The following is a 13,797-nucleotide window of genomic DNA, read 5'->3' on the forward strand; positions in this document are numbered from 1 at the left end:
TACAACTTCATTATAAACAATTGATATGAGTCGTATTGTTAATGTAATAAAGTTAAAAATACCGTGTATAGATGCATGATAAGCTGGTGGGTTTGTAATGGTAATGATGTTTACAGTTAAGTCGTCATGTAGTCGCTAATCGTGTCGAAGTCGCGAGTTAGCGCCTCGCCCGGTGTCCGCAAACAATCTCATTCATTGTCACCCGTTGAATGAGAACCAATCTGTCCTGATGAGTGTGTAAACTTGGGGTCTCACGACTGGCTTTTCGCGGGGGTGGTCACACATAGCGCAATTATGTTAAATTTTATGGAGCTTAAATACGTTTGAGTTGAAAGGGTTTCATTATTAAATCCCGACCCAAAATTACTTAATCGGAATTATTTTTTATTTATTATTTTCATTTTAATATTTGCACGATGGTTAAGAATTTATGACTAATGGAATTACGTTATATTACAAGTATAGATATGATGGATATATATTTTATTTAATTGACTTACAACTTCGGCTTTACAGCCTCATCGCACTGATACTTAACAAAGCGAAACTTTAACGAACATACTTATTACCACAAATGTTCTATTAAAACACAAAAACAAAGTGTCGTAATTCTAATAATTTGGTAACGGTCAAAAACGGAAACATAAATGTAAATCTCCCATTGCTGGGTTCAGTCCTTTTTGAGGAGAAGTTTTGGAGTTCATTCGACCTCGCTACATCCGACGTGGTGTCCTCACGATGCTGTCATTCACCACCAAAAGGCCAAAGTAATTACAAACACAAAATAATCACCGTTACCATATATTCTCACCACTGGGCCATTTCAATCAGAGCGATAAAATAACTTTCGAAAGTGAATTTAACATAAAAATCATAGAATTAATAAAGTAACATATGTTGAAATGCAGTAATAATTAATGTTTAAACTGAATTTAATTAACAACCTCTGCATCGATACAGAAATGATGCAAGTAATAAAATTTTAATGTCCATCCACATTTCAATCGGTCTCAGAAATACCAGACTGTTAACGGCGTAATGTTGGTACATACCACCGATTTCGGTAAGGCTAGATACCGCATGTTCTTTGGATAGTATGATAATCGAGCGTGTCATCTTTCTATGCCTACGATGACGTCACCCCAGCCATACTTGAACATCATTATAAATGATTTTAAAATTAATCACAGCTATTTGAGCAACAAAATTACTCACCAAAAGTCGAAAATCTTTATTAAATGTAGGAGCTTTACACTCGCTTATTGACAGTCAAAAGTCTACCATCAATTTGGCAATGAAACCCCTCAGACCTGAGAAAAACTGGCGAAAGAAATTCAGCCAAACTATAGTTGAGTTGGATTGAGTTTCTTTCGTCTATTGACTCGATATACTACCCTAGAAGATGTTCTACATTTTTCGATGGCACAATTACACCAACCCAAACGCGCTACTTTAGAACGTTAAGCTTCGGACACGGTTGGTCGGACGGCTTGTGGTATCTAGTCTGCTTTAAATCTGTAATACATACATTTGTGACTTTATTATCAGCACCAAGTAAATATCACTAGCGTGTACCAAATAAATATAATTATTGAAAATATGAGGAATATATTCGAACATTTCTTCAACCTAGAAGTAGCCTGTTAAAGTTCCACTGATGGACAAAAGCAACCTCACCTTTTGATGAGAAGGTTTTGGAGATTACTCCACCACGCTGTTGCAATGCGAGTTGTATATATAAATCACGTAACATATAACTAATAGTAACTACTAATATTACTTGTATGTTGCACATTTAGAAATAATGTATCATTTTCGATTATGTCAGAACAGTAAGTAAGAAAAACTCTTTCTTATTTCGCCTTACTTAAACACATATGCTTAGAATATAAGTATATAATAATGTAACCATATAGATCTGGAAACGTGATGAGTCACTTGAAAAAAGTGAAACTCCTTTAAATTTCAGTCGTTATAGTCTTAAAAACATTTCAAACAGAAACGTTACACCCAATCATTTAAATCATAAACTTATAACTCTCAAATGAATTTCATATAAAAAATACAATAAAATTTAAACTCAATTTATTAACGAAGAATCATCATCAACATTAAAAGCTAAAATATATATATTTGCCTCTTTAGATTGCGTTAATTTAAACGGTATTTGAAGCACGCGTTATCAATATATGTTACTGGGGCAGAGCCAAATATAAGTTTCTAATTAGACAGTAATTATTGAGCTATCTGTCAAGTATACAGTGATTAGGAAACCGGTGTTGTGACTACTCGGGACTGCTCCAAGAACAGCGGATGTTGTATTTATTAGTTACGTGTTAAGGGCCGGCAATATATTAATGTTAAATTTCTAAAGATTTATTAAGTTACGATATACCGCACAGAATTATAATTGAGTACTTAATAGAGATCGTTGCTTAATTTTTAAGCGTTTTAGCTTAATATTCGAAAAGGGTAAGTTTTGTCGACGGTAATCGAAAATGTCGTGACCTGTCCTGTCGCAAGTATCTCTAAAACATACCCATTAATGGTTGGTGATGAAATTATACGTATTTTCCATAAAATGGAAGATTCATTCAATCATATTATTCCTCTAATATTTTTTACGTTCTAATATTAGTATATTTAATTAATTATTTAAGATACAAAGACTCATGCACTTGAACAAAAAAAAAAAAACTCTTTTCCGTTTTAATCTTTAAAATATATTTACTATTTCTTTTTTGACTTACTTCAAAAATAACGCAGAGCGTCTCGACAGTTTTATTAACGAATTTTGTTAAAAAATATTTAGAACGACGACGACACGACGAATGTTTATACATGTATCACGATACGACAGTTGATTTATCTTACTAGTTAGATTTAAGTAATCATTATATATATAGTAAGTAAGTATTATTTTTCAAGTGATAATAAGGTAAGCTAATTTAGTTTGAATAAAACTGAGTTTTAAAATACAAATAAACCATAAATAATTATATAACAACATAAAAGTTATGTACAGATAACACAATATTAAAAACGGAGCGTAAAATTTGACCGTCTGAACGGCTTATCTTAGAATATTTAATGAGAATTACCGTATAAAAGGTTGAACTTAAACATTTGATAAAATTAAAAAAAATGTTTCCAAACACTGTCGCCTTAATAGACCAAATGGCTTTTAATGTTAAATAAATAAATTAATTACCCCATAAATCTTTGAGATGCGGATTCAAGATTCACATTCTCATTAAGGAGTCAGATACTTTGTTTAATATAATGGGAATGACTGAATTATTTAAATATTATTGTTTATTAGTGATTATTTGTATCTAAACGCCATGTGTTTTTAAAATTTATCATATGAAATTATAGGAAATTGAGTCATAAAAATTTGTTACGAAATTATATATCGTTTGACTAACACCTTTTTTTTTAATTTATATATTGTTATAATGCTTTAGAAAAACTTTGTCTAGTATTGAATTAAATGTTATAAGCGTGTCGTTTTGATTAGTATTTAATAACATACGGTAAAAAATTAACCTGTTTTTTGTTTTATTATTTTAGTCTTAACATATAAATGTTTAGTTTAATTGAAGACATTATTAATACTGTATTAAATATTCTTAATAGACTTATATAAAATAAATTACATCATAACGTGTTCTATGTCATTTATTTTAAGGAGAATTATTAACACGTCTAGCGTTCTACGGATCTTTAATATAATACGTAAATGTGTCAGGATGTTCGTTAGTTATTAAACGATTAGCTGGACAGATCTATAAAATAGATCACAGGGAAAATTATGAGTGATATGCCCCTGTTAAGGCTCGTCTGGGTAAGTGGATATTTGCCAATAATACATAATTATTCTACCGCTGAACAGTAATATTTTGCACTGTTTTCAAGTTATAAGGTAATTAGCATCTTAGAAGAATTATTTTATACCTCATATAGGGACAATGTCTATGGTTAAAAGGGACTTCACCGTCAATGAGGCTATTTGTTTTTCTGTATTTCTACTAAAATGACGATCTCCGCGGTCGAGTAGTGTGTACACCGGTTTTCATGGGTACGGGTTCGATTCCCGGCCGAGCCGAGTCGATGTAGAAAAACTTCATTAGTTTCTGTGTTGTCTTGGGTCTGGTTGTATGTGGTACCTTCGTTACTTCTGATTTTCCATAACACAAGTGCTTTAGCTACTTACATTGGGAACAGAGTAATGTATGTGATGTTGTCCAATATTTATTATTATTATTATTATAAAATAAAAAAATCTAAACAAACCCAGGCACAGCTAGTAAAAAAATTACATAATTGAAATAAACTTTCTAATGAGTAATTTATTGTATCAATCAAATAAATGGCCATCTGATTTGGATGTTAATTACGACTATCTGAGCTCTAGATATTTAGTTTGATATAATTGGAAATGTTGTCGTGTGTTAGATCCGCTGTTATACGGATGGATACATTAAAATAAAAATGTAATTAATTAGGTAATCGAAGTTTTAGCTCTATATCGAATCGTGGGCGAATGATATCGACTCGTACAAGTATGGTATACCGAAATTAAATTAATCGATTAATTATTCGCTTGAGAATAGAGCAGTGGGATGATTTTTTTTATTTGTAATACACAGTTTTTTATAATTTATTTAACAGGCAACTGGAAACAATGTTTCAAAAGATTATAAGAATTAAAAACATAATGAATAAGTACATTGTAAAGTTTTAAGAATAATACAATAAAATTAAAGATAGAAAATTGATATTATATTTTATTTAACAGATGATATCGATTTTACCAGTAGGAAAAACAGTTAAAAAACTCATTATCGAGTAATATTTATAGCCCATCAGATTATATATCGTATTAGTGAAAATAATTTCAGTTTAGGCTTTTGATCGGAACAGATACACAAATAATCATAACAAATTATTTCCAAAAGGGAAACGGTTTGTTAATTACGTCACAAATGAAATCCAAGTCACGAAGTGTGTACGCGCATCGGCCACACCCACGTCCACCGCTGACATCAAATTTTATAGTCAATGATTTAATGAAAGGCTTGATTGGTTCAATGATTAAGTCGAGTATTACATCAACTAAATTGAAAATCGTTGGAATCAATCAACTCGCCACGAATCGGATTATTAACACGGGCCTCGCTTATGAGAGTTGAATTTAGATTTTTTTTGATATTGCAATAATTTTCGAACGGTACTTATAAAATTAAATACTTTGAAATTTTAACAAATAAAATGTAGATTAAAATAAGTGATATTATTCGTAATGAATTTCCGAACGGCAAACTTATATTGCGCGTACTTACGCTGCGAAATGGATTGTATATCAACAAACGCGGATAAGTAACGAAAGGTCGTAAATGTCGATAATATATAGTTTTTTGATCGTCGTCTTAAATATGACTCAACCATTGTGTTACCATTTATAAGTAAATATTTAATTTAATAGAATAATTATATATTTTATATTTTGTCGTTCTGTCTAGCAATTATTTTTCGTTTGAAGGGTGGCGGGGCGCCTTTATATCTTAGAAAATGATTTATGATTTTATAAGCACAATCTCTACGATTAGATAATATTAAATACATCGCACCGTTTGTCTTTCTACTATGAAAAAAGTTATGAAAGTAACTATGATAAATCATTGTGTTGCTGGCAGCTAGTAACGCTTGTGCCAGACATCCGATTTTCATTATCTAAATAAACAAGAGTCGCTATCAAGGAAGTACCCAATCGTTTAAATGTTATTATATCAAACCCAAAACCATATTGTTTATCACACGATTCATCTGAACCTTGGATGTAATCAAATTGTCTCTTCGATGATCTGGATGTACGTCAGACGTGACCAAGTTACTTAAGAGCTGTTTTGACATGACTCCGATCCTATCTGAACTATTAGGTGTTTTGTTTTATGAACGAAAGCCTTTGTTTCGTTGTGTGAAATTATCGTGAGCATTATTTAAATTATTTTAATGTTGACGCGGAACGTTATCTTTACAATAAAATGTGGTATACGGTGCTCTTAAAATGACTAAACCTGTGAACTAAATTTTTTTATTCTTAATAAAATGAATATTGTGTTTAAGAAGTGTTTTTTACAAAGTTAGGTGTTATGTTGATAGATACGAGGGAGACTAAGAAAGCTCACGGTCTTAGGATCGAACCGGTTTTTTATATAACGATGTATCATTTTTTTTTTAATATCTAATGTCTAATATGAGCACATACTATCATAGTTTTGTCGAAAGTCAAAATTTAAAGATTGAGATACGCCAATTTAAAAAAACAAATCCTCGATCACCAGAACTGTCAAATGGTAGTTGTAATTTTTTTTTTTTTTTTATGTCTTAGGTGGCAAACGAGCACGAGGCTCACCTGATTTAATTCTTTAAGATATTATTGTTATTATTTAATTCGTTTGCCCTAATCTAATTTACTTCGCAGCTTTGGGCAAGTCCGTCTAAGTAGGTATCAACCTTTGATGATTCTTCTATCAAAGGCTCTACGGCCAAACAGCAATACAAAGCTGTAAAGTCTGTAAAGTCGTTAGTCATGCGCCTGAACTATTTCAAGTCGTGTTGAATTTGCCGTCCCATTGGATTATAGGGAATAAGAGTAAACCTGTGTTTGCGAACACATTAGTACACTGTAATATGTCTTGCGTAGTTGGCTGAACCTCGCTTGAAATACGCCGTGACCGAAATCGGTCAGAACGACATCATCATGATCATCATTCTCAGTTCAAAAATTATTTGACCAACTTTCAGTTCCAAAGAGTTGTTTTATAATTTATTAGAAAAAATATTATTTAGTTGCGTTACAACTTTTAAATATATATAAAGCCCTTCAAATCATTGACCATGTAAACATGTTTTTTTTTCATTTGTGTTGATTTCTTTAGCAAGTTCACATATAAAAAAATGTTATTGCTCTCTCCTGCTATTAATATCGATTAATCAATGTCCCAAGCGATGTTAAAGCACTATTAAGTGATTTGTCAAAATTAAGTTTTGACTTGGAGTTTTCTTCGGGGTCATTGACACGAGTTCCGTCCTATACATATAATACTAAGGTATAGTTTTGTTGAATCGATAATTTCAGTTTTGTTTTCAGTGAAATGAAATGTATTTTTTTTTATTTTGTAGTTAATTATGTCATCCTGACAATGTGTTTATATATATTGCGCACGCATGTTATCCTATAATTGAGTTACCACCTTCAGTCTTTATATTGAAAACTGTGTATTTTCAGATATTTGTGTACTTTGATATTGATGGTCATATAAATAATGTAATATACTTATGATTTTTATCAAAATTATTACAAAAAAGTCAAACTAATCATCACACAATGTAGAGTCTCTTTATAAAACAACGAAAAAGACGATAAATATTATTTAATCAATAATTTTATTAACAATTTAAGTTACAATAATATAGTGAACTAAGTTTAATTTTTCTTAACAAACAATAGAACAGAATTGAGTTACTAATCTTTATTAAATTGTCAATATTAAACTCTACCGTCTTGTACATAGCAATCAAGTTCTCATACATAGATGCTACATTTAAGCATCTATATAATAATAATTTGCTCAATCTAAGAAACCTTAAGCTGTGTTAATAAAGGCTTAATATAAAATCCTAATTAATATTATAATTAATTTGTTTGTTACGCTTTTACGTCTTTACTACTCAACCGATCGTCGTGAAATTTTCCAAAAAACATTGTCAGGAGAACAGAAAAGGGCATAGAGTATCTTATACCCCCCCCCCTAAATCGAAGTCGCAAATTAGTAATTAAAAAGTTTCACAAAATTAATGAATATAAGCTATACAACATCTGTACAACATTGTATTCAACGCCTTATGCGGCATAAATTTTTATTGACTGTTCCGAAACTCCTAATTTAAGGTTCATTCTTGATTAATTGCAAATTAAACTGCCCGCCGCGGTGGTTGCCCGTCCGATATAACTTTATTGAATTTCATACTCCGTGATTTATTGGCCGGATCGCGAATTTATTATCGGATAAGGTGTATCGATTACCTCCTTGAAAGTTGAACGGTAATTGCGAAAATGTTGGTGATGTTATATTTTTTAATTTTGAGACTTTTATAAACCGTTGTTTGTGCCAGTGTAGTTATTATAAAGCCAAATATTGTAGACCTCATTATCATCATATAAGGATACGTATTTATGTGTTTATACGTAGTTATAGTTAGATAAATTAAGTAAGCTCATAAAAACACACTCATTTGAGGGATAACTATTTAGTTATCCCATAGATTAAATTAAGTTTAAAGTTGCCACTGGTCCGGAAAGAAATTTTCACCGAGGAGAATCGGCAAGATACTCAGTTGCATAAGTACTGTAGAGGTAGGATAAGAAGAAACTCGAATCTCACTGCTGAGCACGGGCCTGTAGGGCTATTCTGTAATAAGAAACTCGAATCTCAACGCTAAAAACGAGCGTGAAATTTCGAAAATGTGACGTGTGACCTTGACTAATATAATATTATAAAAAATATAAGATATACGTACCAAATAGCGTATCACTACATATTTGAGGCACCAGTAGCCGTAAGTATTGGGCAATAAATAATTTTGACACATAACTAACTAATAATTACAAATAATGAAATAATATTATCAGGTGTAGCTGTACCTTTGTTAAAAACTGTCTGATTTGTAAGTAGGAAGTATGATGAGTTATTCTACCGTCAAGAATGACTACTTGGTTATAGAGTAAGTGAGAAAATTCATTGATTTTTATTCATTGAGAAAATGCATCGACGTTGTAAGTAGTAGTCTCTACTACTTATGGAATCTATTCGAACTTCCGCCGTATTCGAATAAAAAAATATTTATGACGATAAACACTACGCAATTCGCGATAACGAAAGAAATCTATACTGATATTATAAATGCGAAAGTAACTATGTCTATCTGACGTCTGCCTGCCTATATCTTTGTTTGGTTGCACTAGAATAATTTATTGAATTTTATGGAATTTGGTACCAAGCAAGCTTGAACTCCAAAGAAGGACACAGGCTAATTTTTTATACCTAAAACCTACGATCGCTCCTCCTAACACGCAGGTAATGAAGTAACGAAAATATCGAATAGTATGTAATACCTCTTTTGTAATATACTAATATACAAAAGAGTTTATTATATTTTCACTTATTATTATATTATATATATATATATATATAGTCTCTCCGTAATAGAATACGTTTCTTTGCGGCAAGATGAACTATAATAGCAACAACCGATTTAAACAAACACCTATTGTCTTCAGATTCATAATTGATTACACAAATATATTCTCTACTTAGCCTGTAATAAGTCTCAAATTCGTACGAATCCATATCATATAATATCTTACATATCATTACTGTAGCGTATAAATCAAATAAGCGACATAATGAATTGAAACCGACCAATAACGAGCGGCAGTCATTAAATCAAATTTAAACAATAAAAGACAAGAGTGCCCTAGATCAGCATAGGTGTGCACGAATTAAGTCCGCATAGAATCGCTTTTATTACACTTCCCAGTAATAAATCTCACACGAATATCAACATAACTTATATGTCAATGTGTGTGTTTAAGGTCGGTTTTATTATGTCGCTGTATTAATAAAATAATGTCGAATAAGAATATTATATTTAACGAAGTTTTGATAAAACAGCCAATAACATCTCTATCGATATAGACGTTCAAAACCAGTACAAGTCGCATATCGCTAGTACTTCTGCTTTGAAAGTGATGTAATGGAAATTCTTAATAAATTTGTAATTTAAAATGTTTAATGTGTACTTTTTGCTTTGTTTTATTGTCGATTCTAAGACGATACCGGCTGAAATATAGATCGGCGAGATTGTAATTTTGTCTTTAATTAAATGCATCGAAATAATTTATGCTAGATAAACAGAGATATTCATGAAAATATTTTATAATTAAGCATTAAATTATAATCAAATTTGATTCTTATCTGTACAACGTATGTAATAAAATTTACCAGACTCTCTCTGCATATATTCAGTTTATGGTTTATATAAAAATACAAACAATTACAATGTTATATAAGAAAGGAATTATTTATTTAATACGGATGTTAATAAAAATGAAGATCTACATATTAACTTAACTACTGTCTATTATAACTCATATATATTCATTTTTCTTATTATTTATTTTTTTCCACGTTTTAAACCTTTGGATAAATTAAAATTAAATGTTATCATTCGAATATTTGATGTCTAAACTTATTCTTAATAAAATTCAAGCTATATATCCAAAATAAGTTCAATTTACGGACTTCCAGATCGCTGTTTTTTTAAATACCAATACACATTACCATTTTATCGTAATCTAAAATCAAATTAATTCTGGTTTAAAAATAAAGTGACACAGCGTTGATTGCTACATTTAATTTAAACATTAATCAGATTAATGGAGCGATGCTTCATAAAGGAGCGTGGAAATAGTTTTACCGAGATCGACAAACATTAATGGAAAACAAGAACGAAAAATAATACATTTATCAGAAACAAATATTGCGGCGAAAATATATTCCACATTTCGAAAGCGAGGTAACGTTCTATTATCGCTGGAAAATTAAAGGCGTGATTTACTAAACTTTTTCTTGTTTCGGTATTTGTTTGATATTTATCAGATTTGTTCTCTTATCAAATTATCATGGTGGGCTATTCCTTCCGTCCGTCATTGCATATTTGACCGCCGAACAACAATATTCTGTATTGTTGTGTTCAGATTTGAAGGGAAATGTTAGTTCAAATGTCAAAAAAATGTCCCGAAGGTTGGTGGAGCATTGGTGATGTAAGGAAATATTAATATTTCTTATGGTTCCGATGTGTTTTTACAACGGCCCATTCACACCGTATTTTATTTTAAAAAGTTACACGTGTCAATGATGAACCTCCCCCCCTCCCAAGCCAATAAAGAACCAAAGTAATATCATCAGAATTTGGTATCGAAATAAACCGTTTCATAACGTTCTGAGATACATTAATAATATCAAAAGACAGACATTGAAACAAAATCAGCTTCAAGTTGTAAAAACTTTGTTATCATCACTATTGCAAGAAACATCACATAGAGTCATAACTTAGACCAAACTGAATTTAATAGTTACGACGCTGCTGCCTTTCTGCCGGATTCCGACGATGAGGGAAATTATCTATGAAGACTACGCAAGAGTGCAAAATATATTATAGTATACAAGTCTGTTCGGAAACATGAGCGCACTCTTCATTTCCATACTGTCTTAATAACATGGGACTGCAAATCCGGCACGATTAGATTAAAGCAGATGTAGGAAGGCCTTTACCTGGTTTCTAAGACACAGGAGTATAAGCTCTGACTCTGAGACAAATTTCTAACTCCGAGCTGGTATCGAGGGTGTTTTGACGCAAATATACAATGAAAGTTTATGTCCGTCCTGCCCTGAAACTTCAACCCAAGACCTCGGAATCTTAGGTCTTATAAGCTACTAGAAATTTAGTCATATTAAATTTTGTTGCATTTTGATTATGTTATATTAAGTAATAATAATACATATCCAAATTATTGCCATGCTAACATATACGAAGATTAATCGACTACCAAAATAATTAATATCTTATTTTTCAATTAGATAAAAGTTTGTGTTAAGAATGGGATGAAAGAATATTATTGGTAAGCGGCCCATACATATTTATTTATTGAGCTATCATGAAGTATTTATTCAAAATCATAATAAAAAAAGAAATGTTAAGCCATAAAAGAATTTAGACGAAATTAAAATCCATTCAAAATATTTAGTATATGGCGCTTATCATATAGTTTTATTCTTGTGTATAAAAATTTAATGACAAATTTTAAATTTGGAATCACCGAAAAAAAAATATTTTAGTTTTCTTTTTTCATAAAAAAAATATTTGAGCAAAATTAAGCCGTTGGATATCTGTAAGATGTTTTTGTAATAGATGTTAGAAACGAAGTGTAGTACGTCTGCTGCTTGTCTACTTCTATGTTTATAAGTTCTTGGGTGACGGGCAGACTAAGCGCGTATATTGTTCATTAACTCCTGACATTTTGTTTTGGCGCTCGGAACAAATGCGTGTGAATTGATGATCGGCCGTCGAAAGATTCTTAGTATATTGTATTAATAAGAAATACCTCTATTTTTTATTATTAAACATTCATACTATTTAACTTTATTTTTTTAAAGAAATCTTTATATAGATAGATAGAAAGCTGACACTTTATAATTTTAAATTCTAACACTTTAAATCGACGCATATTAAGCAACTTATTGGTTCAACCTATTTTAAAACTTGAAAGCAACAAAAATTGACTGTAGAAAAGGTGATCAGAGACAGGACCGATGAGGACCTTCAGTGGACAGGTATGCACAATGGCAGATACAGATAGTAATTTCCATCATCACAACGACCAACTGTTACTAGGAGTTAATTTAGAAATATTAATCCCAGTAAAGTTTGACCTACTCATTGCCTAAAGCATTACCTAATGTTAATAAGCAGAGATACGATCTCACTAAACGTATTATACTTAAATTTAAAATTCACGTTTATATTTGTAAGTAACCATCAATTCAGTTAACATTATAATCAAGACTCCATAAAAAGGTGCTTAGCCTATAATTATGTATAAATGCAATTTTAATGCTTCGAGCAAATAAAAACTCTTTGCCATTAATACGATACGTGTTAAATGACATTCGAAATTTAAAAATATATTATAGATTTATTTACAACATGTATATTTCGTTGGAAATTGAAAAAAATTTTCTAAGAATTGTTTAATTTAATAAATTATATCGCGAATTAAATACTTGTTTATAATTATTTAGATTAATAGATAACGTAAAGGAATTGCGTTTAAAATCGTTTCGTATTAAGTTCCCTGTTTTACGTTAAATAATTCGAGCATATTTCACAAAATTACTGGTTCGAATGATCTGATTTCTTAATATAAAATAATACCACATTGCTTTTTTTCATGCAATACACAACATAATCTTTACTTAAATCTAGTAAAAAGGCAAAAACACGAGAGTATACCCCCGTATTCATAAATCTCGCTACGCAGCATCCTTGATGCAATCTAACCTCAATCACGTAGCAGCATGCTTTTCGAGAAATTCTCGACGCGCTAACAATTTAAACTATTTATAAGGGTGAGTGACACTATTATCTTCAACAGACTCACCACCAAGAGTCGGTGATGGGCGCAAGCAGCAGTAGGCAGGCGGCTATGAGGACCGGCCGCATTGCTCTCGGGACATCACTAGCCTACACCGAGGCCCTAACTGTGGCAGCACCCCATGCATTTATTATACCTCCTGTATAATAACTAATCGAGTCATATACGATATTTCGATCTCGTACATAGAACGAATATCGTTCGATTTTCGATACGGTTCCGAAATTTCGCGGCGTTGCGTGCGTGGATCCCTGTCGGCGGGAGATCGCGGCGCGGACTGACGTTCACCTGTGCCCACCCCGCCGCATGCGCAGCGCAAAACGATTTTCGCGCTATTTTGGCTAATATTTAGCGGATTAGGCTTCGCGTGATTAGAAATACTAAGGTGGGGATACTGGCTCTCGTTGCGACCACACGCGTGGGCGATCTGATATACGGGTATGCGCTTTAGCGATTAATGAACGAGTTTTTGATAATCTAGTTTTGGGTATAATTAAATTCGTATCAAAACGGTG

At 31.5% G+C, this 13,797-nt stretch overlaps 1 protein-coding gene across 1 annotated transcript in view; it reads right to left on the bottom strand.

The window, feature by feature from the left end:
• The window catches only part of LOC113394407 (protein Wnt-6), a 43,276-nt gene extending 29,679 nt beyond the window's left edge, over window positions 1-13,597 (bottom strand). Inside the window, exon 1 of the mRNA XM_026631712.2 lies at window positions 13,289-13,597. Within this exon, the coding sequence (XP_026487497.1) occupies window positions 13,289-13,350 (62 nt within the window). The 5' untranslated portion in view covers window positions 13,351-13,597. The remainder of the gene's footprint in view (window positions 1-13,288) is intronic.
• Window positions 13,598-13,797: the final 200 nt, after the last annotated feature.

Source organism: Vanessa tameamea, chromosome 4, assembly GCF_037043105.1.
Source record: "Vanessa tameamea isolate UH-Manoa-2023 chromosome 4, ilVanTame1 primary haplotype, whole genome shotgun sequence".
Classification (NCBI taxonomy): Eukaryota; Metazoa; Arthropoda; class Insecta; order Lepidoptera; family Nymphalidae; genus Vanessa; species Vanessa tameamea.